Source organism: Varroa jacobsoni, unplaced genomic scaffold, assembly GCF_002532875.2.
Source record: "Varroa jacobsoni isolate VJ856 unplaced genomic scaffold, vjacob_1.0 scaffold_510, whole genome shotgun sequence".
NCBI classification, from domain to species: Eukaryota; Metazoa; Arthropoda; class Arachnida; order Mesostigmata; family Varroidae; genus Varroa; species Varroa jacobsoni.
The window spans coordinates 95,395-121,491 of NW_019213412.1; the positions used below are offsets into that span (position 1 = coordinate 95,395).

At 40.9% G+C, this 26,097-nt stretch overlaps 1 protein-coding gene and 1 long non-coding RNA gene across 2 annotated transcripts in view; one reads left to right on the forward strand and one right to left on the reverse strand.

The window, feature by feature from the left end:
• The window catches only part of LOC147753414 (uncharacterized), a 13,962-nt gene extending 2,270 nt beyond the window's left edge, over positions 1-11,692 (reverse strand). The window contains exons 1-2 of the mRNA XM_086968540.1: positions 11,301-11,692; positions 10,943-11,069 (exon numbers count right to left, since the gene is read on the reverse strand). Of these exons, the coding sequence (XP_086824666.1) occupies positions 10,943-11,069; positions 11,301-11,459 (286 nt within the window). The 5' untranslated portion in view covers positions 11,460-11,692. The remainder of the gene's footprint in view (positions 1-10,942; positions 11,070-11,300) is intronic.
• The window catches only part of LOC111261020 (uncharacterized), a 17,792-nt gene extending 2,169 nt beyond the window's left edge, over positions 1-15,623 (forward strand). Inside the window, exons 2-3 of the long non-coding RNA XR_002680717.2 lie at positions 1,066-1,207; positions 15,534-15,623. This is a non-coding gene — a long non-coding RNA (uncharacterized LOC111261020). The remainder of the gene's footprint in view (positions 1-1,065; positions 1,208-15,533) is intronic.
• The last annotated feature ends 10,474 nt before the right edge of the window (positions 15,624-26,097 follow it).

Sequence of the window (26,097 nt, forward strand, 5' to 3'; positions counted from 1 at the left end):
AAGCCTCGCAGTACTAGCAAGGGTCGTTGAAAGTTTGGTGGTTTAGACGAGTCTTGTGTGATTATATATATATATATATATATATATATATATATATATATATACTGTACTGTGCGCCTGAAGGTCACAGTTTTAAACCGCGATACTCTGTGCATCCATCTACGCGTTTTCTAGAACAAGCACTTGCTTGTACAGTTATTGAGGATGCACCAATTGATATTGTAGCCTAAAGACATTTGAAGCCTGATCAGGTATCGTTAGGATTATGCTAAAACACTGTTGAACTTATAAATTATATGTCGTAAATATCATGAAGGAGAATAAACCTAATTAAAATCGGAATGCACATGGATTCTGCCAACGTACCACTTGTATACACATGTGACATTTTTTTCAAACGACACAGCTTTTTTAAGTGCTCGCTGTCCTCTTATCTACTAAATCTTTGAACAACATCTGGCCCATCACAGTCGAGTCATGTGCCAGCGAAAGTCGGCTTCCTTCCTTTTTCCATTTCTGCGCCATGTATAGTATTCCATATCCAACTGTCGCACAGGTCTCTGCAACTTACCTGCCGTCCAAATGGCCTGCAAATTCAGCAAGAACTAAGAACTGACGAAAATTTTGTATCCAACCCATAAACTGCTTTACTAACCCCGTTCTCGTCGTATTAGTATACGACAGGCGAACAAGACTGCGACATCGAAATTAGCCGACTTCAGACGACTACATGAATATATGATGAAAGAGCAGCGTTGAGCCAATAGTGGAACTCATGACCACTCTGAAGCAATAATGGTCGAGGACCACGTCGTGGCACCAGCCATAGCCAGCTCGGCTCAGTTTGCAATCGAAACTTTGACAATGAAACGGCCTTCATCTGAGAACTGAAAAGTGTTGCATGACGGCGCAGACGAGGTAGACAGGGCAAAACTGTCGAGCCGGACGAATCGTAGGAGATTTTCTATGAGATTTGTCCCACTGTCGTTTTGACTCCTTGCTTTTATGTGCTGCGCAGAATACTGCGGTAATGCACTTAGTATCTGTCACTTTCTCCGCCGTCAGGCCACTCAACAGGACGACAACATTGCGATGGTAGTCAGCTACTGGATGACAGCAGGATGGGAGACGCTTTTATGGTGTTTCACGGTATGCTCTTTCAGCATCGTCTACGGTGGAGCGAAATGGCGCTGCGTTTTTCGCTAAGGTACGTATACCTCACGTGGACAGTCCTCAACGGCAAAGGATAAGTAGTCACTCTAGTCCGTTAAATACATACATATTCATAAAGGAAAGCGTGGACTACTATGCAGAAGGGGGTATTAACAGTTTGGTAAAATTTCACGCCAAGCGTCAGTTGGTTCAGTGGAAAAAGCAAACCGTAGCAGACGTTAAAACACACATGGGCTGTGGAAGCAGACGGCCTGAGTGTGCGACTGACACGTGGAAACCGCGGAAGTTCGCAAGGTGTGATTTCAACACTTACATTATATTTGATTCATATTAAAGATTTAAGAGGGCGCTACCTACAGCAGTGCACGAGACGTCTTCGACGTTCCGTTTTCTTGTTTCAATCAGAATCAGTAGAAGATAAGGCAGCTAGAAGCATTGAGGAACGGCCGGCGATTTTTCAACTATGTTGCCGCAGGCCAACGATGTCAAGAAAACATTTGAATGTCGGCAAGGCTGCTGTCTTGCCAGAAAAGTATTCTTATTGTGTGGGGATAGGAGTTTTGTATGTTTACTGAAAATGCTACCGATACCATACAAAGTCGTCATAAAAGAGAAACAATGCCAAACATAAGGGATTTTCTGTTTTAGAATTTACCGTTATACCTTTCGGTTTTGGATGAATCGGACTAACATCACATTTAGTCGAACACTGGGTTTATATTAACGATCTGAGAAATGATTACGACCCAAGATAAGAGATAATACTACAACGACTACCTAGCTAATGAATTATTCTAAATGGTCGAGTAATTGTTTAAGGCGATAGGGGCTTTAATTGAGTCGTATAAGTAATCAGAGCTTTACATACGACTTACATCAAAAAAAGTATTTAAAAGTATCATGCCGAATGTCTTTTTTCAAAACGCCGTTCGATTCCTATGCAAAATGTCACAACTGACAGAATTATGACCGTTTCATTTCAGGAGTACAACAAATTGTTTAACATTTCTAGACTTTAGTAGAATAGACTAAGCTTATCGATAGATGGCACGAGTGAGCGTCTCACGATCGTGTCTAGTAGCAAAGGTATATGAATTTATAGATCTTTTCGCTGTAATCTCATATAGGCACAAACGTCTATTGGTTTAGAGATTATATATCTATAAATGTTTGCGTCATTTTAACTCGGCCACGCTTGTCTGGCCAGAGGTCGTCATTCCACGACCAGTGTCTTCTGGCGTCCAGTTGGTTTACCTTGCACATTTCACTGTCGAGACCATTTTACGCATGTCGGTATGCCGTATTTTCTACATATGACGGGAAATACTATCTGTTTTTTTCCAAAATCGATTGACGGGTTGCACACCTTCCGTCCCTCGTAATCTTCAGAATACCGCGAAAAAAGGCCCACACAAAGGAGCTCCCCGTCGCTCCGGGGCACATTGTGCTATTACCGTAGTACTCTCTGTACCAGCGAAGCTCTCGGTCAATTGTCACCTTCTCTGAACGGCCGATTCGCAAATCCTTTATTATCGATGTAGAAAAGGATATTTCTGGCTTTCTCTGGCAACCTGCCGCACATTTTAGTTACGTACATCTTCACGTGCTTAAGTCCATAACCATTTTGTTTAATACAGTTTTGTTTACACCTGGATAATCCCCGTTGGCAGGCTTGGTCGTAATCCATCATAAAAGGCCTTCGTTAAGATAAACCCATTAATTTTATGGCCATATTACCGGCGCCCACCGAGAACCGATTACTTAATGCACTTCTATCCAATTAAATTCAACCCAATGCCAAATTGATGCATTTAAGAGGATACTTTTAAGGGCTGGCGGGAGGCACCGCGGTTTTCGAGCTTTATGGTACCAACAGGGCTGGAGTCTACCACCCTGGTTCGGCTTGCCCCGACGACTGCAGTTCTCATTTTCCAACGGTACGCGTTATGTTCCCTTTCGTGACAGCGACAGCATGCCCTCTTGGTTGAATGCACTTGCGCTACTAAGTATCTGGAACAAGCTTCTCTGGCATATTATTTTGTATCATTGAACTGATTCGACTCATGAATTGGCCATAATCTCCTGTAATGAAGTTTGAGTAGTATTTGATCTTGCGGTCATTCAGACGTTAGCTAGCAACGCGTTGATCTTATGTTGGGCCCTAGCTCATTCAGTGCTGCTTGCTTAATACATACAAATTCTTTGGATGTCTCCCTGTTGAACCTGCCGCGGCAAAAGAACAGCTTTGGCCTGCCAGCCTTCTTCGTTCGTGCAATTTATTTTCCGACCTTTTTACGTTTTTTCTACAACGACCCTGAAATCGAACAGAGTCCGAATCATTCCTTGCAAATATGGACGCATTCGCCTCACGACCTAGTATTATGGCCATTTCCGCTCTTTCGCGAGCCTCTTGTAACCCTCAACCCACCGCTCGGGCGCCCTCTTTTCGGATGTCACGGCGACTCCCTAGCAAACAGCCATTCGAGGAACTCTTTCACGATTTCGGCCATATCGCCAGTCACTGCCATCAAAATAAGGAGGGCTAACTTGACTCCTTCGTTGGCTGGCAGAAACGAGCACTTCTGTAGCATTCACTCTGATCTCATAAGTGCAGACGCGTATTTCTTCAAAGACCATCATTGTTAAGATCAAATAGTTTGCATCGTTACGATAGAGAAGAAAGTGTCTATCTTAGTGATGTCATCACATTTACAGATCGCATTTCCGGAGCACGAGCTGACATGATTTCAGCTTTTTCTAGACACTTGCATTGCTGCTCTTAAAATTATATCGTATATCATTGAATGTTTGTGTCTACAAGTACATAAAGTTTTTTTTGTCCGAAAAGTAGCAACATGGATTTGGAGATAGATGAAAATATAGTAAGATACACACATATACATAATCGATTAGAGCTGTCTGTGTTCTCCCTAAAAAGTGCCCACATCTCGTACATGCGGTCGTTTCCTCAAATCGGACCTGTTTCTTCGTCACTGGGATCGTACCCGTTGATGATGGCGCCTACGCACTTCGATATACTCCGTAGCCATTGATCACGATAATTACAGATTTCTACGAGTGGAAAGGGACACTGAAGTATTACAACATCTCCCCTCGATTTCAAATGTGACATTTACACGAAACCTTTACCTTTCTGACCTTCAGATACATCGCAGGGCCGAAGTGCCCCACTATCCTCTGTACGCTTTTTCGAACGCTTCTCTCAGTCAACCCGGTGCTCACGACAATTGCAAACTTCCCAAGAACGTTAAAGTTCGAGAGTGACGTTAGACTAAATTTCTTCACGACGCTTTCGCATTGACGCTATTCCTTAACGTGTTGGATTAATGGCTGCCAACCGGAGCACCATTCTAGTAAGTTCCAATAGAAATGATTTGCTCGTAGGAACACGTATAGCTTTGAATAGCTCGGATAGATGAACCCTGATATTATGCCATGGATCTATGATAGCCACCCACAACTGATTCTAACCGATATTGGTCCATATGCTTATCAGGCGCTTACAAGGTCGACCGTGGACAACCACAGACCTTTGCGTTGAAGCTTGATTGCTTAGTTCATCTACCAACGTGATGGATTTCCCAGCATCTTGAGTTCAACGATTCGGTGTTCTCTCGCCACCGCTAGTTGTACCGACCGCAGATTGTTGCTGGTAAAAAAAAACGGATTTATTTGCGCGTTATAACATCGCTATGTAGTGGTAAAGGCAGAAGTATACAACACTTTACTGCTACAGGTCACGACCATATGTACGTAGATGAAGGGTGAGACAAGGAGTTATGCTGGAGAACGTTCAGTTAATATCAGTAAAAGTGGCAGGGAATATTTAAGTTATTGCAAATGCAATAAATACAACAGTCATTTAAATGGTCCTATTGGCTAATACTAGAGCAACATAGTCTAAGGTTCGAATGGTCTTCCAGAAATCGCTCGACTCAGGATAGGAAATCACACAACGCAATGTATCTCGGGAGAGAAAGACAAAAAATTTACGATCGTGCTTGCTCAGCAGACCCGTTTAGCATCAAATCTAGAGGGAACGAATGTCGTTCAACTAGAAAGATGCGTGTAACATTTAAAGGAGGCACAACAAACAATTGTCGACTAGATTGTTAAACGCTGATCGATGACACTTCCAACATACTCCGTTGCGATATCATTATACTTTGTCGTATGTTCAAAGAATAGTTTTGGCAGAATATAGAAATGATATTAAGGTGCCACTGTTATGACTGTGCTGCATTGTTAAATCCATTGCCCCCTACACGATTTGCGTATCCTCTGCTACTTTAACAAATGCGAAATGAGATCATTTTAACCGTCGAAAGGCTTTTGCCTCATTTATTTACCGAAAATAGAGTACCGTTTCGCTAAATAAATGGATCTCAAGTCATATATCTCAGCTACTATGAGTTGGGCCTGATCGGCTTTAACTTCATTTTGAAGCTGAGATTCGACCGTAGTAGTAGAACATGCTGTAATACGACTACTAACACTTAGAATAGAGCTCCTGGAGGATAGATAAGTGGCGAGAATTTACTAAATTCTACGATTTTGTTATGAGAAAGACACAAACGCTGCCTGGGCCCATAAAGAGAAACATGCTCTTCGTGATTAAGCTGCGTGATAAAAAAAAAAAGACAACTCAAAGATGGTTCTGCCCTTTTCGTTCTAAAAATTTTGACGTAAAACGTGTTTCTCGTAGTGGTAGAGCAATTACTACAAAAAAAAAAATGTTGGTTGAACGCGGATGTTGAAAAATGGATCACATACGACAATAATGTACAGCTAAAAGGGATATGCCCCGCAATCCGTGGTAAAGTCCAGATTGATAGTAAAGAAACTTATGTTACGTGTTTAGTGGAATTGGAAAGAAATCATGCATTATGACTTGCTCATGCTCAGCAAGAGGCTATCCGGACTCCTGCTACCAATAACTAACAACATTATAACAAGCCATTGAAAAAAGAAGTACAGAACAAAAAAGCGACGTCTTCCACCGTGCCAACACCAAACCACATGTACCTTTAGCTAGCGGGCAAAAAAATGAGAGAAAACCTTTACCCACCCGCCATATAACCCGGATTCTGCTTCGGTCTTTGTAGAATTCCCTTAATTTCAGTGAGTGGATTCAATAATTTGTCACGATTTTTCACCCCACACAAAAAGGTTACGATGATGGAATCATGCTGTTACCGGAAAATATGGCAGAAAGTTACCAGTAAAAAAAATAGCGCATATTTCATGATAATTATTATAAATTATTAAATATATTATAAATAATTATACTGTGAAACATAAAAGAATTTTTTTTCATTTTGCCTGCGGGCTGGTCGGAATAAATACTCTTTGAGCGATCGTGGGCAACGCTAACGTTATCATTGCGAGAGAAGTCGAGGGTCGATGGTTACTCGGCTCCGACATTAAGGACACCAATCTTATGATACGAACAGCAGCAACGGTAGAGAGATGAATGGTGTATTCCCATATTATTAATTCATCATCTGGCATATAAGTAAAAGGATTCAAGGCAAACACTTATTATACTGTTATGGTTTCTGTAGAAGATGTAGTTTTCTATCTAAGTACAGATTGACGCCTGATAAAAGTATTATAGTAACTTATCGGTGCTGCTAAAGAGTACAGGATCAACTTATCTTCAGTGCGAGAATCATCTTGTAGCGATCTAAATGATCGTATGAGTGTATCGCAAATCGAATGTTTTACGTTGACAACTCTTCTCTCGATATCAGCAATGGTCCCCCATTCCGTAATTGTGAGTGTTCAACAAAGATTTATTTTATATAATCAAAGCTAAATTTGCGCCCGTGCTACCAGTGCTACGACCGTGATACGAGCACAAGCGAGCCTACAGCGTTGCATACTCATTTAGATTTTCGTCTATGTTGTTTATTCTTATGCACTCAATTGGGCCAGTAAGTTCTCTTGGCAATCTGATAACTTGTACAACATTTCTGCTAGAAGTTCCAATATTGTTATTTTCGTTATCGCCTACTACACTTGTACAAGGCAACATAGCGACCGCCCCACGGAGCGAGGCACGATAGAAGGGGCTACCGTCACATTGCTAAGATGACAGTTAAATCATATGGACAAGACATAGACCGATTTTTAGCAACGTGGGAAACGGGTTAAGCATCCTCCGTAGTCGGGACTGCCGCTTTTAGACAAAACCGGCTTCCGCTATCCGTCCAATTCTATATCTCTATTTCTCGGCGTCTCGATCTTACCATTATACAGCTTTTGAAAGTGTCTATTTCACGCCTGAACAGATTTTCTGTAGCGAGGAAGCCTGCTGTGGTATTGCTGCTTGCGAAGTCCTAGTGGTCTATCAAGGTCTAGACCGTCACTCTGTCCAGTTCGTCTCTGGCTACACGAATTACCGCTGGTGTTTCGGCCACTGCTGCCGTTACTTCTACGTTGGACAAAGTTCAGTTCTTTCGTCTTTAAGCCTCCAGTCGGGGGCGGCGGTGGGGCGCACACGTCCGGACCGGAAGCAGGAGTTCACAGCCGACCGCTCGTTGTCAACCAACAAGTTCTTGAAGTCTCCTAACTGACTGACTGACTGTCTTCACGGTAAGGAAATTGTACGTATATGTCTGCGTGTGTGTATATATACGCGCGTGTGTCTGAGTGCGTATTTGAGCCTTCAAGGCAATGATTGTGGGTGTCTGAGAACGACCATTGCCCTTTTTTTTCTAGTAGTCTGTTCGACAGCCCCCGTTCGCTGCGAGTCTCAATCACTGACGGAGAGAACACATGGGCTGATTACCGTTAGTGGTCTGTCGTGAAAATTGTTAAAGCGGTTCGTTTTAGCATTCGGCAATTACAGAGCTCCGGAGTCGGAGCTAAGGAAATCGAGCGAGCTACTGCTATATACTATCACCAACGGTTAAGAGCGAAACTATGCAATTGCAACAGTTTTCTGACTCATTTGAAGGAACCCTTCGCTCTAGTCCTGCGTTCTCTTTTCCTTGCACTCATTACGACGAATTGACACAACAGAAAACTGAGCTTCGCACTCAAACCTGGAAACCTTGAAACGATGATGAAAGACTGAAACGATAGCGGTGGTGGTTGTCCGACGCTTGCGCTCTTTTTTTGGAGAGAGAGCGAAATGTCCACGATCTGACAAATAACCCGCCATACCATTCGGCCTACGGCTGAATCGCTAGACCAAGCGTTTATGACGGATTGACATGACGTGGGAAGGCACCCAAACCGGTTTTGCTGCCAGAATTCGGACATCTCGGTTTGATCAGTTTCTGTCATTGGCTGAGGTTCACCGAACCGAAGAAGCCAGCGTGCAGCAGTTGATGGCGATGTTATTCATCTCGTCGCTATTGCCATCACCAACTGTGAGCGAGGGGCTCGAAGATGAATGACAACTTATGCAGGGTTGGCCTACCAGGGAGATGAGACTGGGAATAAGTAAACAAAGCGAGAAAGCAGTACACATTGAAATGAATGTAATTGTATTCTTGTCTACAGCATGAGTTAGGATATCCTTGGAGTGTACAACAATGAGGCCAGCAGTCGTTGAACCGAACTGCGGCAAAAGGAATAATTTTATTGAGGTGTAATGGCCAGATAATCCGACTTGTATGTATAATTCCAAATTCTTAGAGGTTTTATTCCATCGCTGTTTTCCAGAAATGTATTTTTCAATTTTTTCAGAAATGTACGGGTGTAGATGGTCCGGACGCGATGTATTATACAATGTTTTAAGCATCGTAATAGATTAAATTTTCGGCCAACAGCAGGCCAAATTTTCCGAAAATACCAGGGCTCAAAATAGCCAAAGAAAACAAGCTGGAGAAAGCTGATCTGGACGATTCAAGTGATACCTAACATTCTCTTACATAAAACACCCGTTAGTTTTTGCATTGAAAATCTAGGTATATTAAAAATGTTATTTTTTTGAGCCGTTTTAATCAATTTTCCTATTTACATTCTATTGAGGACCTTTTTTGAATTTTTCGGAAGATGCATGAAAACTGGCAGTAACATAGTCCCAAAAAAGGTCTTAATCTTGGCGGAGCTTCATCCAGCGCGAATAGATTGGATCATAGCTGATCTTACTCGAATTCCGAAAACGGGGAGATGCGACAAAATTGTTGTGTTGTTCCAAAAAAATTCGAGATCGTCTAATGGCAGAAGTAGCGGATGAATGCATATCCTTTGCTAGAAACAACCCCCCATAGTTTTCTTTGTATATATACATTACATATACAGAGCAAATTCAGACACACACTCTGGCAGGCAGGCAGGCAGGCATTTGCTTGCGATCCTTGGTCCCAGAGGAAAAGTTTTTTTTAAACCAGGAAACACATCGTGACAAAAATCAGCGCGTGGTTTCTGAAATTCAAGCGAAGCTCAGCTTTTATCCGCTGTGTTCAAGAGGGGCGAACCCTTACTAACATAACGAATTTTGTTTTATGTCAAAAATCAACACTTTACGTTATGCCAGATCCGATTTTTGGATAATCCAGCTAAGATTCCCAGGGGCTTATTCAAATAATTTTTTGATGGTTAGTATTTTCGTCACTTGAGGCGCTTTTTGCATTTTTTGTACTTTTTGAGCCATTGCATTTTTGGAACATCTGGCCTGTCGTTAGCCCAAATTTGGAATCGGCTAGAATGTTTATTAGAAGGTTATTTGCGGATTAATAAAAGAATACTTTAAAAAAGGTTTAGGTCCTGAGTTAAAAAAAGTTCCTAAATTGAAGACATCATGGTAAGCGATAGTTATACTGCACAAACATAGCCCTTAAGAATGAAGCCCGCAAAAGTTTCCATCAATTTGTCTAAGTAAAATTTTGAATATAATTTACGGAAAAAAAATTCAGATATATTTGCGTCACTCGGAATAGGCAATATGAGTTCTTAATTGTATATTATACCAATACGAGCACGAGACGTATGGCCTTCTTTTATCGGCTGAGAGAGGTAAATTTTGAGGTAGTTGAAACGAGTTGTATTGCAGCACGCTTTATTAGAGTAAGTTCTTAGACCTTAAATAGATTCTATGTCTATCTCTCTTAAACTCTTGTTTGCGTACCGAAACCGAGCATCTTTGTTTGCAAGTCAAGTATAATACGAAAAACGTAAGCACCAATGAAAGTATGTCGTCCTAAAAATTTGCTTTTGCTTTTAACTGCCGAACGAAATATAGTGAGAATGGGGCCGAAAATTGTCAGGTAATAACCCAGTCGGTCATCAGAAGTTGGTAATGGTACGACTTTAATAAAAACGGCACACAACACCTGATATCGCTTAATCGACCGCGTAACAAGCGGTTTTTACATTAAACACACAAAACTACTATGACATCTAACGACTCCTTGTCAAATTCATATGCTACACCCCATTCCTTACACAGCCAGTGGTAGTATCTTGGCTAGCGTAGGTTTTATGTAAGTCAAGCTGGACACTTACTTAACTAGCTTAGGGTCTAGCTTCAATTAACGGAAAATGACAGTCGGGTATAGCTTTGCATCCTCCTATTACTTCCGTTCAAGGAGCATTCCATAGATCTTTATCATATATATATATATATTTCTCCTTGCGCTTTCTAGTTTTGACCACCATATACTAAATCGGTCTTAACGTAGAAGTCATTATACAACCATTTACCATGTAACATATCCGTAAGACGGGCTACAACTTCTAACCATCGGGCAGATAGACCCACCGTCTGAATGCTTCCTCAGAATAGTATCCTTACCGTTAGAGTGGATCGAGCACTGGGTTCGGCATTGGCTCATAGAGGCTGCGTTGGCTGTCCACCTTGGTCTCTCCATATAAAACTGACACTCGGTTGGCTCATTACATGGACGAACATTGACGATAGCCTTAAAACATGTCAGAAGCGTTGTTAATTTCCAGTTGGAGCCTTGATACATGTACGCCTACGGTCGAATACATAGTGAGATAGTCATTGCCCATAGCTAAGGAGTAAACATACATGGTACATGGGCATAAACGACGACATTTTCTTGCGGTAGACGTTATGGCACAGCACATCTTTAACATCACACGTTCACGAGTGCACGAAACTATTCACAAACTCTATGAAAACTTACCCTGACCTTTTGATTGTAGACTTCTAGTCGTTCCTCGTGCCCCTGAGGCAACACTTGAGGAACCAAGGCAAAAGTATCCCTTCCTAAAACTATAAACGCAAATAGCTTTAAGCACGGCCTCGAGTACACGCTTTCTTGGTGAAGATAGGGACACCACATCTGGTTATTGTTATCATTTTTATATCATTGTGGCAATCTATGCACCGTGGGAGAAGATCTCCAGGAAAGAACGTCAAGGCTGGCCACGAATCTCTCATGGAGAAACGAGTCTCGATGCGGTAGGCTGAACCATAGAAGATGTATAGCGCCACGGAAGATATATGTTGCCGTTTTGAGTGCGACTGGTATACAGTACTTGAATAGCGGGTGATGGTAAAATACCAGCATGTACCGCTAGTGGCGACATCTGACGACGGCATTTTCTTGTTTCGTTCATGTCGGTACAATGGTTTGACTGTACTAAGTAAACGGGCGTACAAGTACGGTCGTTTGCTCGGTGGAAGCTTGTGCTTTAGGTAGACAGGCAAGCAGAGCCTTTTTGGAACCCCCACTCCCGCCGTGTTGCTTCACTCTGGAGTGTCGCATTGGCAAGTACACCGACTTCCAACCGATTTAGCCATCGGCAACGGTTAGCCCTTTATCCCGCCTCCGTCCCTAAAACCCCCATTTTCATCTCATCCTAAGACCTCATCACTTGCTGGCGAAAATTTGTAGTTAACATCCCCCTCCATACGGAATTCCCCTTTCAGCTACACGCTTTGTTCAACCTCGTTGCTTGTATCGGCAGCTGTTTGTTTAGCCAGTTAGTGAACCAGTGAACGCCATCTGCCATAGAAGCTTTCTTGTCACGTCGGTTTTTCCTGTTTGAGCCCTCTATCGCGGGTTTTTGCCGCTTTCCCTGTGTTCGAGGCGTTCCAAGGTATATGAGAGAGTAGTCAGCAGCAATGCAAGTCATTTGTTGTCCCTGTTTTTTCAGTTTTCCGGCGAAAGTAGAACCGGATGAAGGCAAAATTGTCCTTGTGATCTTTCTATTCTCGATTTAGCTGGACCGAATGGATCGATATGTAACGTGAAACGAAAAAAAAAAAAAGCTTCATTTGAAATAGAATTTCCAGTGTTAGTAGAAACGTTTGCTACTGTACGGATAGAAAGCTACGTAAAAAAACATGTATGATTATAAACATCCACGTTTTTAAGCATTCTTATATCGACGACCTGGCAAAACAAGTCAAAATTCCGTTGTCACTGATCCAAAAAAATCACTTTTAGAAAAGGCATCCGTTGTTCGTTTAATAATATTCGATTTGTATAATACCTGTCGCGTCCACGTAACATGGTCTAATTATTAGACTTGGGTGTGAGTAATACATTCATAATAGTTGACTTCGTTAGCTTATACTATCAAGCGCAAATATATGGTTCTTGACGATTTTTCTAGGAAATGATCAACGGCGAAGGTCTAAGGCGTTGCAGTGATAGCGTTGCCGCGTGTTTCGTGGTTACACTTATCGCGAACCTTTTTCACTGTCCTTCGCAGATGTGTTTAAGTCATTGTGCTGAACCAAACGATCGTCTCAGTCCCCGCACCTCTTGGAAGACGGAAATGGGATACCCTATTGTTTTAGCAGAGCAGGCTTATTCTGTGGCAGGGTACTGACCTGCCTAGCAGGCCATGAGTGGTTTTTCCGTTGCTCTCATTTTGACTAGGCACCTTTGCGCGCCCATGTGGAAATGATCACTTAACATGTTAGGGGCACGCTACGGTGGTGTGCCGCACTGCGTTAATGATCACGAGGTCCTTTTATTGCCGAGCCGAGGGCAAGGCTCCGTCTCCGCAGCCTTGCGACGAAACAACGAAAATTAATAGCTTCGTGTTCTATTGTTTTATCGATTTTATTTTTTTAATATGAGCTGTTGCCCATAAATTGATTTGAGGGGGAGATTAAGGCATTTATCAAAGAGGTGGCATTGTCGGATCAAGCGATACTTTTAGACAGGGGACGGTTCAGAAATGCGAAACCGAAACTGCTACTGACATTAACTACTACATTAACTTATTCAAGATAAGTCTTGGACCTGGTTTTGGGTATTGTTCTTTTTCAGCTTTCTGCTAGAGTACCCGTAGTTGTTTTAGTAGCAACAGAAGGAGAAAGTAATGAATCATAAATAGTTCGTAAATTGTACGCTTCTATGTATGTTGATAAAGTGTTCTATCTATATGTTGATCCATTTCGTCAAATATAGTTTTTGACGTAATTATATCAAATAAACAATTGCAACGAATCTTCTATTGAACCATTAAAGCGTACACAGGCAATCAAACGCTTAGAAGGTCAGACTCTTCTGTCAGGCTCTCAAAATTACGACTTTCGTGATGTCTTGTAGAGTTTAAAAAAAAGCTATCTGGTCGCACACATAACAGAGAACTTTGCAATAAACACATTAAATTTAACGGAATGACACGAGAGTCGAAAAATGTGTACTTGTTCGGCACCCCACGTGGACTTACAACCTTCACGTAGGGACTTCACGTAGGGTATTTGGTGTATCATGCGGACCTCGAGGTAGACTGTCGTATTTAGAAATTTAAGAACGTATATATATGGGGCTGCCGAAAAGGCATTGGTCGTTTCTAAGCTAAAATTGAAGCAAACATTTTTATTCACTGAAAATATATAATCAAACTAAATTTACGCTGTTCTGATCGATAATCGTTTGCCAGTTTCGGTAACATTATAATCCTATCACTGTAGAACTTCTGGACGAAAAAGGGTAGCAGATGATTTTTGTATCCTCGATTGAAACTTAAAGAAAAAAAAAGAGTTCTGCACAGATTGAAACAGATGATCGTGATAGCAGAATGGCGGACGTATTCATATTTCCCGTCGTCATATTTTGGCCGTGTAGCCACAGTTATTTGTAGTCTGGTGTTTTTACGGTGGAAAACGTCGTCTTTCCGATCCATTGGTTTCGATTGACTTGTTCAATGGCTTATTGTCGTCTTAATAGTTCTTGACGATAGAGGTCCTGAGCAGTCGTTTTGCCTGACGACAGCAACTGATCATGCGCGGTTCCTTTCCAGATCTACAAAACATATCGCATCACCCTTTCTGGCGTTAGTTTATGTTTTGTCACAGATTGTGGAAAGTATCTTTTTTATTTGTACATTACTGTCGTATATGATCCACCTTTTATCATCTGTAATTAATCGCCCTAGAAATGGCTTGATTTTATATTTTTATGCTTTTGTAGACTTTTACTAATGGAAATATCGTCAAAAAGATTCTTCTGTGTCCATCTGTGTAGGGCCGAAACATCGCGCTTCCTTCTAGCCAACTTTTTCAGATGTCTCTTTTTAACTTGTTTGATAGTGCATATTTAGTTGGAGATATTGTAGGTACTCACGGGTCGGTCTTGCTCAACTTTCGCAATAATTTTTTAAGAATTCACCCCTAACTTATTGACTACTACAAGGAGCAACTTTCGCATCGAAATATCCCTGGCCCACTTCCTCTGATAACTCATCTTGACCATAGCCAGCGCAAATGTTTTTGTGGGCTTCGACAGCACCTCTGCTTTTATTGTAATAAAGTCATAAAGCATAGCAAATTTTCGCCGCAATTTCATCCTTCTTCAAGGCTTTCTATCCGAAGTCGAAATCTAACAACTCTAACACATCTACTGCCGCTGATTTCAGCTTTCAGAATTAGCGGCAGTTCGACGCAACTCATATCACTTGGAATTAAAACTTTTCCCATATGTATATAGGCTACAAGAGAGAATTCAATATAAATAGCAACAATGGAAACATATTTTTCGTTGGTTTCTATAAGAAGCCACATGCTGATCATTGTCATCTGTATACATTTACTGTATATGAATAAATATTGATCTTCACTCTGAAGTTCGCTGTAAACTGAGCTTTTCTAAAACTGTGAGCCTATTTCTTTGACCTCATCGTTTTGTGTCTAAACTACTATCGCTATATGTAAAAGCCAGCGCGGCATGGCTTAGTAGAGAAGACACTTACCTAATAATTTTTACATAAATAAAAATTATCTCATGACATAGTGTACGGAACTTTAGGCCATACAGAATGTCCTATCTCGTACGACATCGGATTGGTCACAATGGGAATTCGAAGTGCAGTGAATTATACCAGGGATAGCGGCTTTTAGAAGCTCTATAAACCTATCGTTGAAGCGTTAATTGATTTACAACTTTTAATTACAGCTGAAGTCCTAGTAGATGTCCCAAGAGAAGAAAGCGAACATGGACTACTTGACAAATTTAGCCTCTTCGAATTTGCGGAACCACTATTCACAGCAGAAAATAAATAATGCCTTTATTATATATTCATTCTACGTAAAGAGCCTTGTTTTTGTAGTGTCCTAAATACAGGTAACAATTTACTTACATCTTTGCCTTGAGTAACAGCAACTGGTCGTACTACGCGTCGATACCAAAAAATCGTAAATGAGGAAACGGTAATTCATTTCGTAGAACGAAATCGCGACAAGATGATCATTGTCATAATGCGGCGATCGTATCAACGGAAAGCTAGACAATTTTTCAACGTTTGGTTATTATCCAATACTTGTGGCGTCAATCGTTCTCCAATTATGCTGTCAGAGAACTAACAACCGCAGAAAGCTACATTTGTTTGAGTTGACCCTCCATTATTAGTAGAGATCGACCTCCTTTGTAATTTCCCTAGGAAAAAAAAGATTATGGAAATGGTCTAGCAAAGATTAGTTCCAACGTTCATCATAGTAGTCACACTGAGTACCGGTCTGCCTATTTAACGTCTCGTGACTGAAATCTAGGATATTAACGACGGGTAGCAAAAATCAGATTTTTGCAAAAGCAAACCACGAGATCTGGTAGCTTATTGTATTTGGCTCAACATTTTCGTCTAAACATCTAGCTCGTCAACCATCTCAATATTAATTGAATCGGAAAGTGTATTCATGTTCCGCCGATTAATAGAAAAACAATACTGCGCAGGTGAAGGACTGCCATCCCAGGCCTAGGATCCTGTCGCGGATTCAGCTTAAAGTTATAAATGTCCACGGCGGGTAAACATAAGCAGAACATCTTAGCAATTGAAAAAACAGAGACATATAACGAATTCTACTTACCCAAAATCATCGAGGGCTATGTTGCGTACGGGATTACCCGGCCGCGCACACATATTTACGCATAAGATAAATCAAATTCTACCATTGAACTTTTGTGTTCTTAAATTTTACATTTCTGCTTTACTTAGATAGCTGTCAAGTAAATACGTTCGAAATCCAGATAATCTTTCTCTATATATACAATATATATATATATACTCTATTTTAACAACTAACCCATTGCCCTATCTTACTAATTCGATCACATTGCTCCAAAAGCTTTATTGTTCTGACAATTCAGTTGTTACCCTGATTCTGATGTTCCACTATTACGTTTTAGCTATTCTCTGGTTCTGTAGCAGACGTCGCGCGTCATTGCATCAACTATTCCTTGTTTCTATTACAACTAAATTTTAGCGGCGTTGATCCGTTTGTGGTGTTCCTGCTACCTCAAGGTTCTCACCTTGAGGCTAGCTTGGTGAGAGTTCCAAAATGCAAGTAAATATTAGAGCGCTTGAGACCAAGCACGCAAGCAGTGTGAAAATACCGGTACTTCTTCGAAATGTTTAGTCGGAAAAAAAATTAGGTTTAACCCCATAGTGAAATATGATAGTTTTTAATGGAAAATTAATTTTAAGCCTGGTATAGAGAGCTCGAAGATCAAAGCAACCTGTACATGCAGATGTTTAGTATGTCTAACTCTAGTTTAAAAAACAGCCGACAGATAAAGATCTTTAAAATATATCAAGGCTAAAAAAGTATTTTAGAAGACATCTTTACAAAGTTTTAAACCGAGAGCTACCGTTACGTATCGCATGAGCGAACATCCGATTCTACCAAAAATCATATCTGCTTTTCAAAGTTTTAGGTAAAGCCTGACATCCTTTAGGATGTATTTTGAGAATTGTTCCAATTTTCGCTGTTATTTTCTTAGGACTATAAGAACTTATGTATGTGTATTTGGACCACAAGGAAGAGGAAATTGTATTCGAACAGAACCCTTTTTAGTTCCCCGTTTGATTACGGGGTAATTTTCTTAACACCCTGTACGTCAATCATCCGTAATAGAACCGGAATGTTATGATCGAGCGTATTAGCTGTGCAGTTTGTGCGCTACTTCTAAATATGGGACCGATCGAATGTGATCACTATCCGACTGTTATTAATTCAATGCGGCCGTGAATCTTCGGATTGGGGGCACCTCACCAACACAGATATTGAAGAATATTCACAACGGACGCTCAGACCACAAAGAAATCTGTATAAGTAATCTTATATCGGACCATATAGCTACGAGGCGGAAAAATTTATGCTCATCAATGAAGACACAATCCGCCAAGCTGGTACAAGTGAAATTCGTTAGATTAGGTAAATCTTTAAATTTTTAAAGCAGATTTTTAGCCATTTAATATGTTTGCGTAACCTTCGACCATCGTTGCCTCGTGCGGTCACCGCAGAGCTGTCACTACGGCCGTATAGGACAACTCTTCTCGTGATTAAACAAAAAGCAACATTATATGGTCCACTAAGTGTATCTATATTGTAAGTTTTTTAAAAATATCTTTGATACTACCATTATTTGTATATAGTAACAAATAACTAAGATCGTGTTTACTAAATTGGTGATCTAATTTCAAAATTTCTATTAAAAAAATTGTAGCCATGTTTTAAAATGCCCAAGTTCTAGAAGCAATTTTACTTGCTTTGGTTCTTTCGAAGGTTTTGTAGGGATATTTATGTGCAGTATGTCTGATTGACGCACGAACAATGGAAGAAGGGTTAGTTCTTCAAAATTTAGCTGAATTATTTAAAGCAGGCAGGCGGACATTTCGCTATTTTTTGGTCGATCAAGCTGCCCGATGTATAGCGCTACGTCAGTTCGATTGAGTTTGGCCTGAAACGATTGTAGGCATGCGTTTGGTATGACATCTACCGAATATGAAGGATCTAAAGTTCGTTTTCCATTGACCTAGTATTGAAAAAGACAGCTTTAGTTTACCTATTTTATAATGTAAAAATTATGACTATTAAATGAATTGCTAGAACATTGTAAACTTATTCATAATTTGGTTTTCTTGGTTTAATAAAGATGGTTCCTAACTGTAACTATATATATATGTATAGCTTGTTTTGTGTGTAAAATGCATAACACAATGTTACATACTTTATAAATATACCATATATTACGTAGTATATAACGCCGTTTCTGAACATAGAAATTGTTAATTGTACCCTGCTATTGATTCCACCGCTCTTCTATTTCTACATCAGTTCATCTTGCAGTTGTCTTGTCATGTTCCTTTTCCTTCTGATGCTTCATTTATTAGTTAATTGATCGATGCTTAATTTACAGGAAGCCCCTATAACTGGTCTTGTCACGTTACTTTTGTCGTTCCTTTTCTCCTTACGTCATTTCCCTTTTTGAATATACATCGAGGATCACATAGAAGAGATACGATGGTCTTGGCTCGTCCTTCCCCCATTCACCGCAAAGAGCAGTGTTCCGGAGACGACAGGGCAGTTTCAACCATAGTCTAGCAGCGTCTCTTACAGTGCTAGGCCAATGTACCGTTGCTAAGGTCTTGAAAGAAGACACTCATCCTCACACAATGATAAATAGCTGAAATTAACGGATTTTTTCTTTTCCTTTGTAGTATTCAAACGGCGTGCGCGCCCGTGCACACAAAAAGAGGGAAACATCGAGCAAAACCAGAGAGATACTTGATGTGCAGTTTTCCGAGACCTCTTCAGTGGACTGTGTCTGGCTGGCGTATCCCTGATGCATTTGGATATATGAGCATGCAGTTATACTTGCTTTCAAAGATGCGTAGGGTACATATATACGGTTATCTTGTAGAACTATGTACTGTTAGCGAGACCTTCGTTCTATCTTCAGGAAGAACAGGGAAGGGACGTATGGCACAAGGAAGAACGTTTCAATACAACTGAAGTGTAAGCTCTCCAATTGCGCCTGCTATTTGAATCGTTTTGCTTGAGTTACGATGGTGTATTTCGTAGATTGCCCAAATAATCACCGCTCATATACCGGCCGGCCCTTCAATTTATCTATAACGAATCCTAGTTACGTCGGTCGATTACTGCGCGCTCCCAATCTGAGTTCACATTTTGAGGTAGACTCGGTTTTAAGAATGAGTGGGCACGCTGCATGTCTAAGGTTAATAGCGATTTTTCGCTACTTGGGGGTCCAGCTGCTAAAATCATACTGTGTGTTTGCCTTGAACAGTTGAAGTTCCTAAATGAGCGAATGTTTGTGAAGAATATAGCTAATATACACAGTCACCTATGCATACATACACTGTGCTTTCCACTTCCCAGACATATGAACGGTATTCTACAAATCATGCCTATAGAAACAGATATAACAAACGCTTGTTTAGAATACTAATGATGATTTTCAGTTGACATGTGATTATTTGTGGAAGCTACAAGAGATAGGAATCCAGCTACAAACAACCACTAAGAACCTGAGTTATTTAAGTAACGTGTCTGGTTAGTGCGGACATAGAAGCTCCTCGAAATCACGACAGCTAATGCTACACGCACAATCAACCTGGCCAGTGCACAGGCGGCAGAGTTCGATTGGCCGTTCCACTGCTACATAAAGAACACCCCCGAAAGGAACGGTCTCATGACTAGTAGTACACGAGACCGCACTTTCCAAACAAACAATTGACATAAGGCCCATGCCGCAGCCGGCACCAGCTGACAGCGGGCATATTCAGCAAAAAGCAAGCTTACGTCACTAAAAGTAACCACTACTGAGTGAGGAAGGGGGCGCACTCTTTGTTTCCAAGCTGGAGTTGGACTCATCCTAGAGGAAGATATAAGGCAACATTTGAGACCCGTTTCGCATGGCCGCATCAACATTGCCAAGCTCGCATATATATATATATATATATATATAAATACTTGCGTTTCTCTAGTGCACGTCTCCACGACACAATAACCGATGCGCATTTCGTAGATTTAAAAAATGCCACAAGATCATCTGGCCATGTATTTCAGTGTTTCACGGGCGCAAAAATGTTTTTTGAGGAATTTTTCGTCCTTAGAAGGATCTGATGGCTCTAGCTGACGTGAACGATAAACAAAGAACATTGAAGCTGGTTTACTATGTTTTTATGGTTTACTAAGATTCAATATAATATCATGTATTGGAAACGATGAAAGACTCAAGGCTTATCTTGAGCAAGCGAAACAAATGCGATTTTGTAGATGCGAAGGACATTTTAACCGAGGTACGCAAAATACCTAAGTAAATAGCATTTTTATAGGACCTATATTTTGAACGGGAGGGTGCCGCAGTGAGGTTATAGTTGTTGCAATTAAGTAGATACTGTAGAATTTTTGTATGCATCATAGAAGCACGAACATGCGCTGCTCTGAGCAGTCGATATGAAAACACGGGATATTCATTAGCAGATTGCAGATCAGATTCGTGTCTAACATAACAAAACAAGTGCGTCCGTTTTGAGTCTCTAGAGAAAACCATTCGTATACATAACGTGCAGATTTTAGGTGTTACTAGCACTTAGGGGATATAAGGAACAGTTTGATTGAGGCACCGGAACAGTTGATAGGGACACTATAAGCAGATCCGAGTTAATACGCATGTATGCACCTCTAGATCATCAAAGCAACAACAGAAGAGACCTAGGTGATTACCATAATATTTGCCTCACGATGCGAAGATGGGATAACAGACCCGTTCAAAGCATTCATAAAGAGGCAATCGACGAAAGAGACCGCCGGAAACATATGGCAGGTTTTTCTAAATGTAGTATATGCACTTGCGGCAGGGTGTCGTTAAAGGTCGAAGATACAACATCAGTTACGCTTTAATAGGAGGGCCTGATTGCATAAAAAAATAAGATGGTCATAAACGATTAACAAAGCTGACAAGAGCCGCGTATACCCCAAAGCGATGAAGTCCAACTGCGTCAAAACAACCATCGAATTCCATAATTAAAAGAAAGACACCAACTATGTGAAAAGTACATCTAAAAAGAAATAATTAAAAATAATCTTTACCTTAATTCTGTGATAACACGCCTGACAACGAAGACAGTTCTGAAACACTTTGTCGTATAAAGGTTCTTTATCTTAAAATTTATACTTAATAACAGTGAGAGACCTAGGTATCCTTTGTGTGTAAATATAAGAAATCACGTGTTCTACTTCATGACTTCATCGATTTTTTCAGGACCGCCGACATATTGTCTGCTAGAGGTTTCAGATCCGTACTATGATTTCCTGCCAAGGGAAACTTGTGAGTAAGTAGTGGGGGGCCTACTCAACTATATTTGTTTGAAAAAAGCCATGGTGTTACAGTATTTATTTGTGTGGAAAGAGCTTTTGATAACGAAGATTCTTGACTAAGGTGCAATTAGGGAAACCCCTTGAGTCGCTGGAAATATACAACGCTTAAAGGCCTATAATAGCACTTGTCAAGGACATTCTTAAGGAAAGTTTTGTAGAAGTCAGCAGCGACGAGACGCAAGGTAAATTAGTTAAACAAGAGTTAGACATTTTACAAGGTGTCTTTGCAGATCCTTGTAAATAGTTTTTTTCCGGCTGCTATAGAGACTTTTAAGTGAAGTATTCATGTACGCAGGTAAACAATGTATGGCAGTTACAAACGATAATGATATACGATCTTCATTAGGTTCTTAGCTTGGTCACTGTTTGATGCAAAGACAAGGGAATGGCCGTTAACATCGGAAGAAATAACGTTATAGGTTGCTGGAAAGATAATTCCCGAAATTAAAAAGAAATGACAACTAGCGATCACGTCAAAGACAAAATAAAGGAAGCGATGATAAATCTTGTAGATATGCAGAAGCTCTCGTTGGAAGCTATCGGAAGGATAGAGTCATCCTAGCAATTTACCAGGGATTCGGCTAAGAAAGATATTCTGAAATCTTATAGCAATTCCAAACGTATCTGCAGCTTTCTGAGAGAGCAAATCAATGATAGGCACCGTATTGGATAAATGATTAGTTTCAAGAGAGAACAATTGTATCTGAAGATAAGTGGCTCATCAATTCACTTTTGATTATAGACAAACACAGAAACGTGCTTGTTTGTAACGTAAACTTGAACCTTGCAAATAGGGCTATCCAATACGAATAGAAGTATTTACAGAGGGATCATGATTATAATATGTTAGTCTGGTTCATAAATAGTTTTCCAGGTACATGCGTTGGATATTTTTGAAAATTTGCTTACGTCTATTGAAATGTTTTTTTTTTTATCATTCACTAAAGTATAACTGGATTTCTGTAATAATAACTAGCTTCCTATAATTGTATGATAAAGAATAAACACTAAATTAGCGATCTAATTATATACCAGTGTAGACTTTTAGTGGCTAATTTTTTGTTACTAAGAAGCGTGAATCTGACAATAAATTAACCAGTATTTGGAGGTATATTTTACCAAGTTGCTGGCTAATTAACTGTTTGTGATATTTTTTGATGAATGAAAATGTTCGCATAACATTTTTTTTGTTAAGCGAGTAAAGACTTTCCTTTACCTTTCGATCTTTCTTGACAAAACTATAAATGATTTTATTAACAAAATATTCTAGGCAAGCAGCTCGCAATTGTTTCTGGTGCACTGGTTGGGACCTCGCGAGGGAACCACGTCTACAGATGATATGGAGCACAATCGAATTACTGATACAGGAAGTACGAAGATGATTCTTGCAAACAAAAATCTGGATCAAGCTGATAACGGTGAGGAAGACGATGACCAAATGCCAATCAAGATACTAAGTGTCTTCCGGAGTGGCGTCTCGAAGCAGTGAAATACTTTTTGTCCTCCTCCGTTATTTATGTAGGTAGAGAAGATAGCAGGACACGCCGCAAAAAAGTCTTAGCAACAGCGCTTATAATAGAAACAGGATGGTTAAAACCACTGGGAAAAGATTTAAGCCCAATTTGCCCCTAAATTTTGTGTTTAGCTGACTCCTTTAATTTCTACCAGAGAAAAGAGGAGAGCAGACCGATTTTCACTCTTTGCCTATACGATACAATAATTTGCCCCTGTCGCTACACCTACTATGACAGAAAACACAAAGTAAAAACACAATCCACTCGGGTGGAATGGCGTCGACGACGGCCTATCCATAGAGAGTTTTAGCTAGATACAAGAAGCAGAGAAGGGTAAAAAGACCAAGGCAGTATGGACATATGTGCCTATATTGTACACACTTTTGACAGGAACAAGATGCTGGTAAGACAACCGTTAGATGATAGATATTCCTAAAACGCATAACACTATTAAGCAAAAGATAAAAGTGTCACATTTAAACAGCACTCTGCAATAGAAAAATAGCAAAAGCGGCAGCGGTGGCATACGAAGCTGTGTAGATGGAATAATTTAATGGCGTTTGATGGATGTGTGGTATCTGTTGATAACCAGGTGTGCACAACCTCTGCTATAATGTTTTGCCTAGAGAAATGGTCTACCTTTGATCAATAATAACTACATCGTATTTAAACCTTTGACGAGCTATGCGTAACAGGTCACATTATACTAGTATGCACTCTCAACGTATCCACAACACCAACGGGGGCAAACAGATTCGCCTTAAACCAATATTAGTAACATAGAGATAATAACTCAAATAGCCCCATTCCAACTAGACCTTATACATCTTTATCCATTGTTTATCTCTAATATAGTCAAGTTGACTCAAACAACATTTACTGTTATTAACTTGTTTTTCTACTCGTTCTGTGTCTATGAGATATTATAGCCTGAACTTAACGTTGTTTTTCATTCTTTCGTCCTATGTATACAACCACTATCAGCCAACATTAGGCTTATTAGGCTTAGCCCGTTCCGGTACTTTGCCATTGAGCAGAAGCACTAACGGCTTCCGTGATGGTGGTAGCAGAAGGACGTTCTCGTCTGCGGTTACTTCGTTCTCTTTTTTTTTTTGTCTAACGATGGCTTTCTTCGTTTCACATGCTCCTGTTTTCCCCACATACTCGCTCAGTGTTTGGGTGCTGAGCTTAGCCCTACTTGAGGCTGTCGTTGTTGTTGTTGCTGTGATCGCCAATGTTTGCACGCCTCGCCACTGCAACCTGGCGGCGACGCGTTGCCATCAATGCCTCGTTAGGTACTCAACGCCACCGCGATCGTTGTTGAATCAGTCAGCCTCAGCGGTGCTTCACAGCGTGTCCTACTTTCACGGTACGTTGGGGTACTTAGTCCTATGTAGATACACGTGTGTAATGTACTATGTATAGCGAGATGAGTAGACGGGGAAAAGGGAACTCCATTTGGTCCTGCCTTCACCGTCAATCAACCCCTCAAATGCGTAGCTCGTTTCTAGCCTTCTCATTTCCTCCAACGGTAAAAATGCTATTGCTCGTCACACAATGTGCGAAGGATGTAAGGACGTTTCAGGAGTTTCGGACAGAACAGGGATGGATCACCGTACGTTGTATTACAATTCACTATAGCAGCAAGTAACGAGCCCACATCTAAGTTGAATTTTGCTTGACGAGTTAGAACCACAGCTGCCTGCTCAACCCTCTCTTTCTCCTACCGCAGTTGCCCGTTTTAACACTACAAGGGAACCGTGCAGTAGCATCGATGTGCCTGTATCATTAACGCGCGGCTGCTGCTAAAACCTTTTATTTCACCTCAAATCATCACAACTCAAACTAGAGAGTTCGAGTCCTCTCACCCCTATATACACATCTTTCATAGCTTCGCCCCTTTCTTTCCCTATAGTATAAGTGGGCCATTGGAACAGTACGCCTGTGGGGGCTCACTATCGAGTGTTTTTTCGATCCGCTCTTTGTGGCTAAGAGTCCACCAGCACAGCAGCAGTCAGCCCTACAGAGAAGGCTGGAGTATAAGCGGCTGTTTTATAAGCAAGAAATCTAGAAAGCTTATTGCAGGGTTCAGCGCATTCTCGTTTGTTGGCCGCACCGCAAGAACTGGTAGAAGCTCAGGGACAAATTACCGCAGGCTGCCTGTGAGAACATTGGCAACTAGTTGCTGATCCACTTGTGGTTGGCTTTCGTCGAGCTTCAAAGCACCTGAAGCTTTCAGTCAGAGAAGTCGGCGTAATGCTGCGTGCCACGTGACACGACAGGCGGTTATGCTCGCAGCGCTAACAACAATGGGGACTCAACGAAAGTGCCATGATATAAGTAAGCGTCAACGGCAAGTCCTTTGCCAGCCGCTTCACGAACCACGTTTGAGAAATGCGGAGGAAGGGCGGAAAAACGACCGAGTGGAGTGTGCGGGCGAAAACCGGTCGTATTAGAAAATTTCCGTAAAGGGCTAAGTAAACGCGACGGAAGGTTGGTAATTAACACACTTTGCTATACCGGCGCGCTTTTACTTCTATTCAAAGACAAGGCTAGACAAAAAAAAACCGAAGAGGATGACCACTCGGATGAGGAGATTGTGCTTGTAACAAAAATGTCCTGGCAAAACGCGACGACGGTAGCGGCAACGCCTGCGACGACGAATGCTCTTGAAGATTTATAATGTATCATCTCACAGCCAGATGCCTGCTTGTTTGCGAATATGCCCCTGGAGGATGAGCACATATGAATACATATGATTAACGTAAATACTAGCGAAATATTGAAGGTCGTATCCGTCTGGAGTGGTGGTAGCACGGCTAT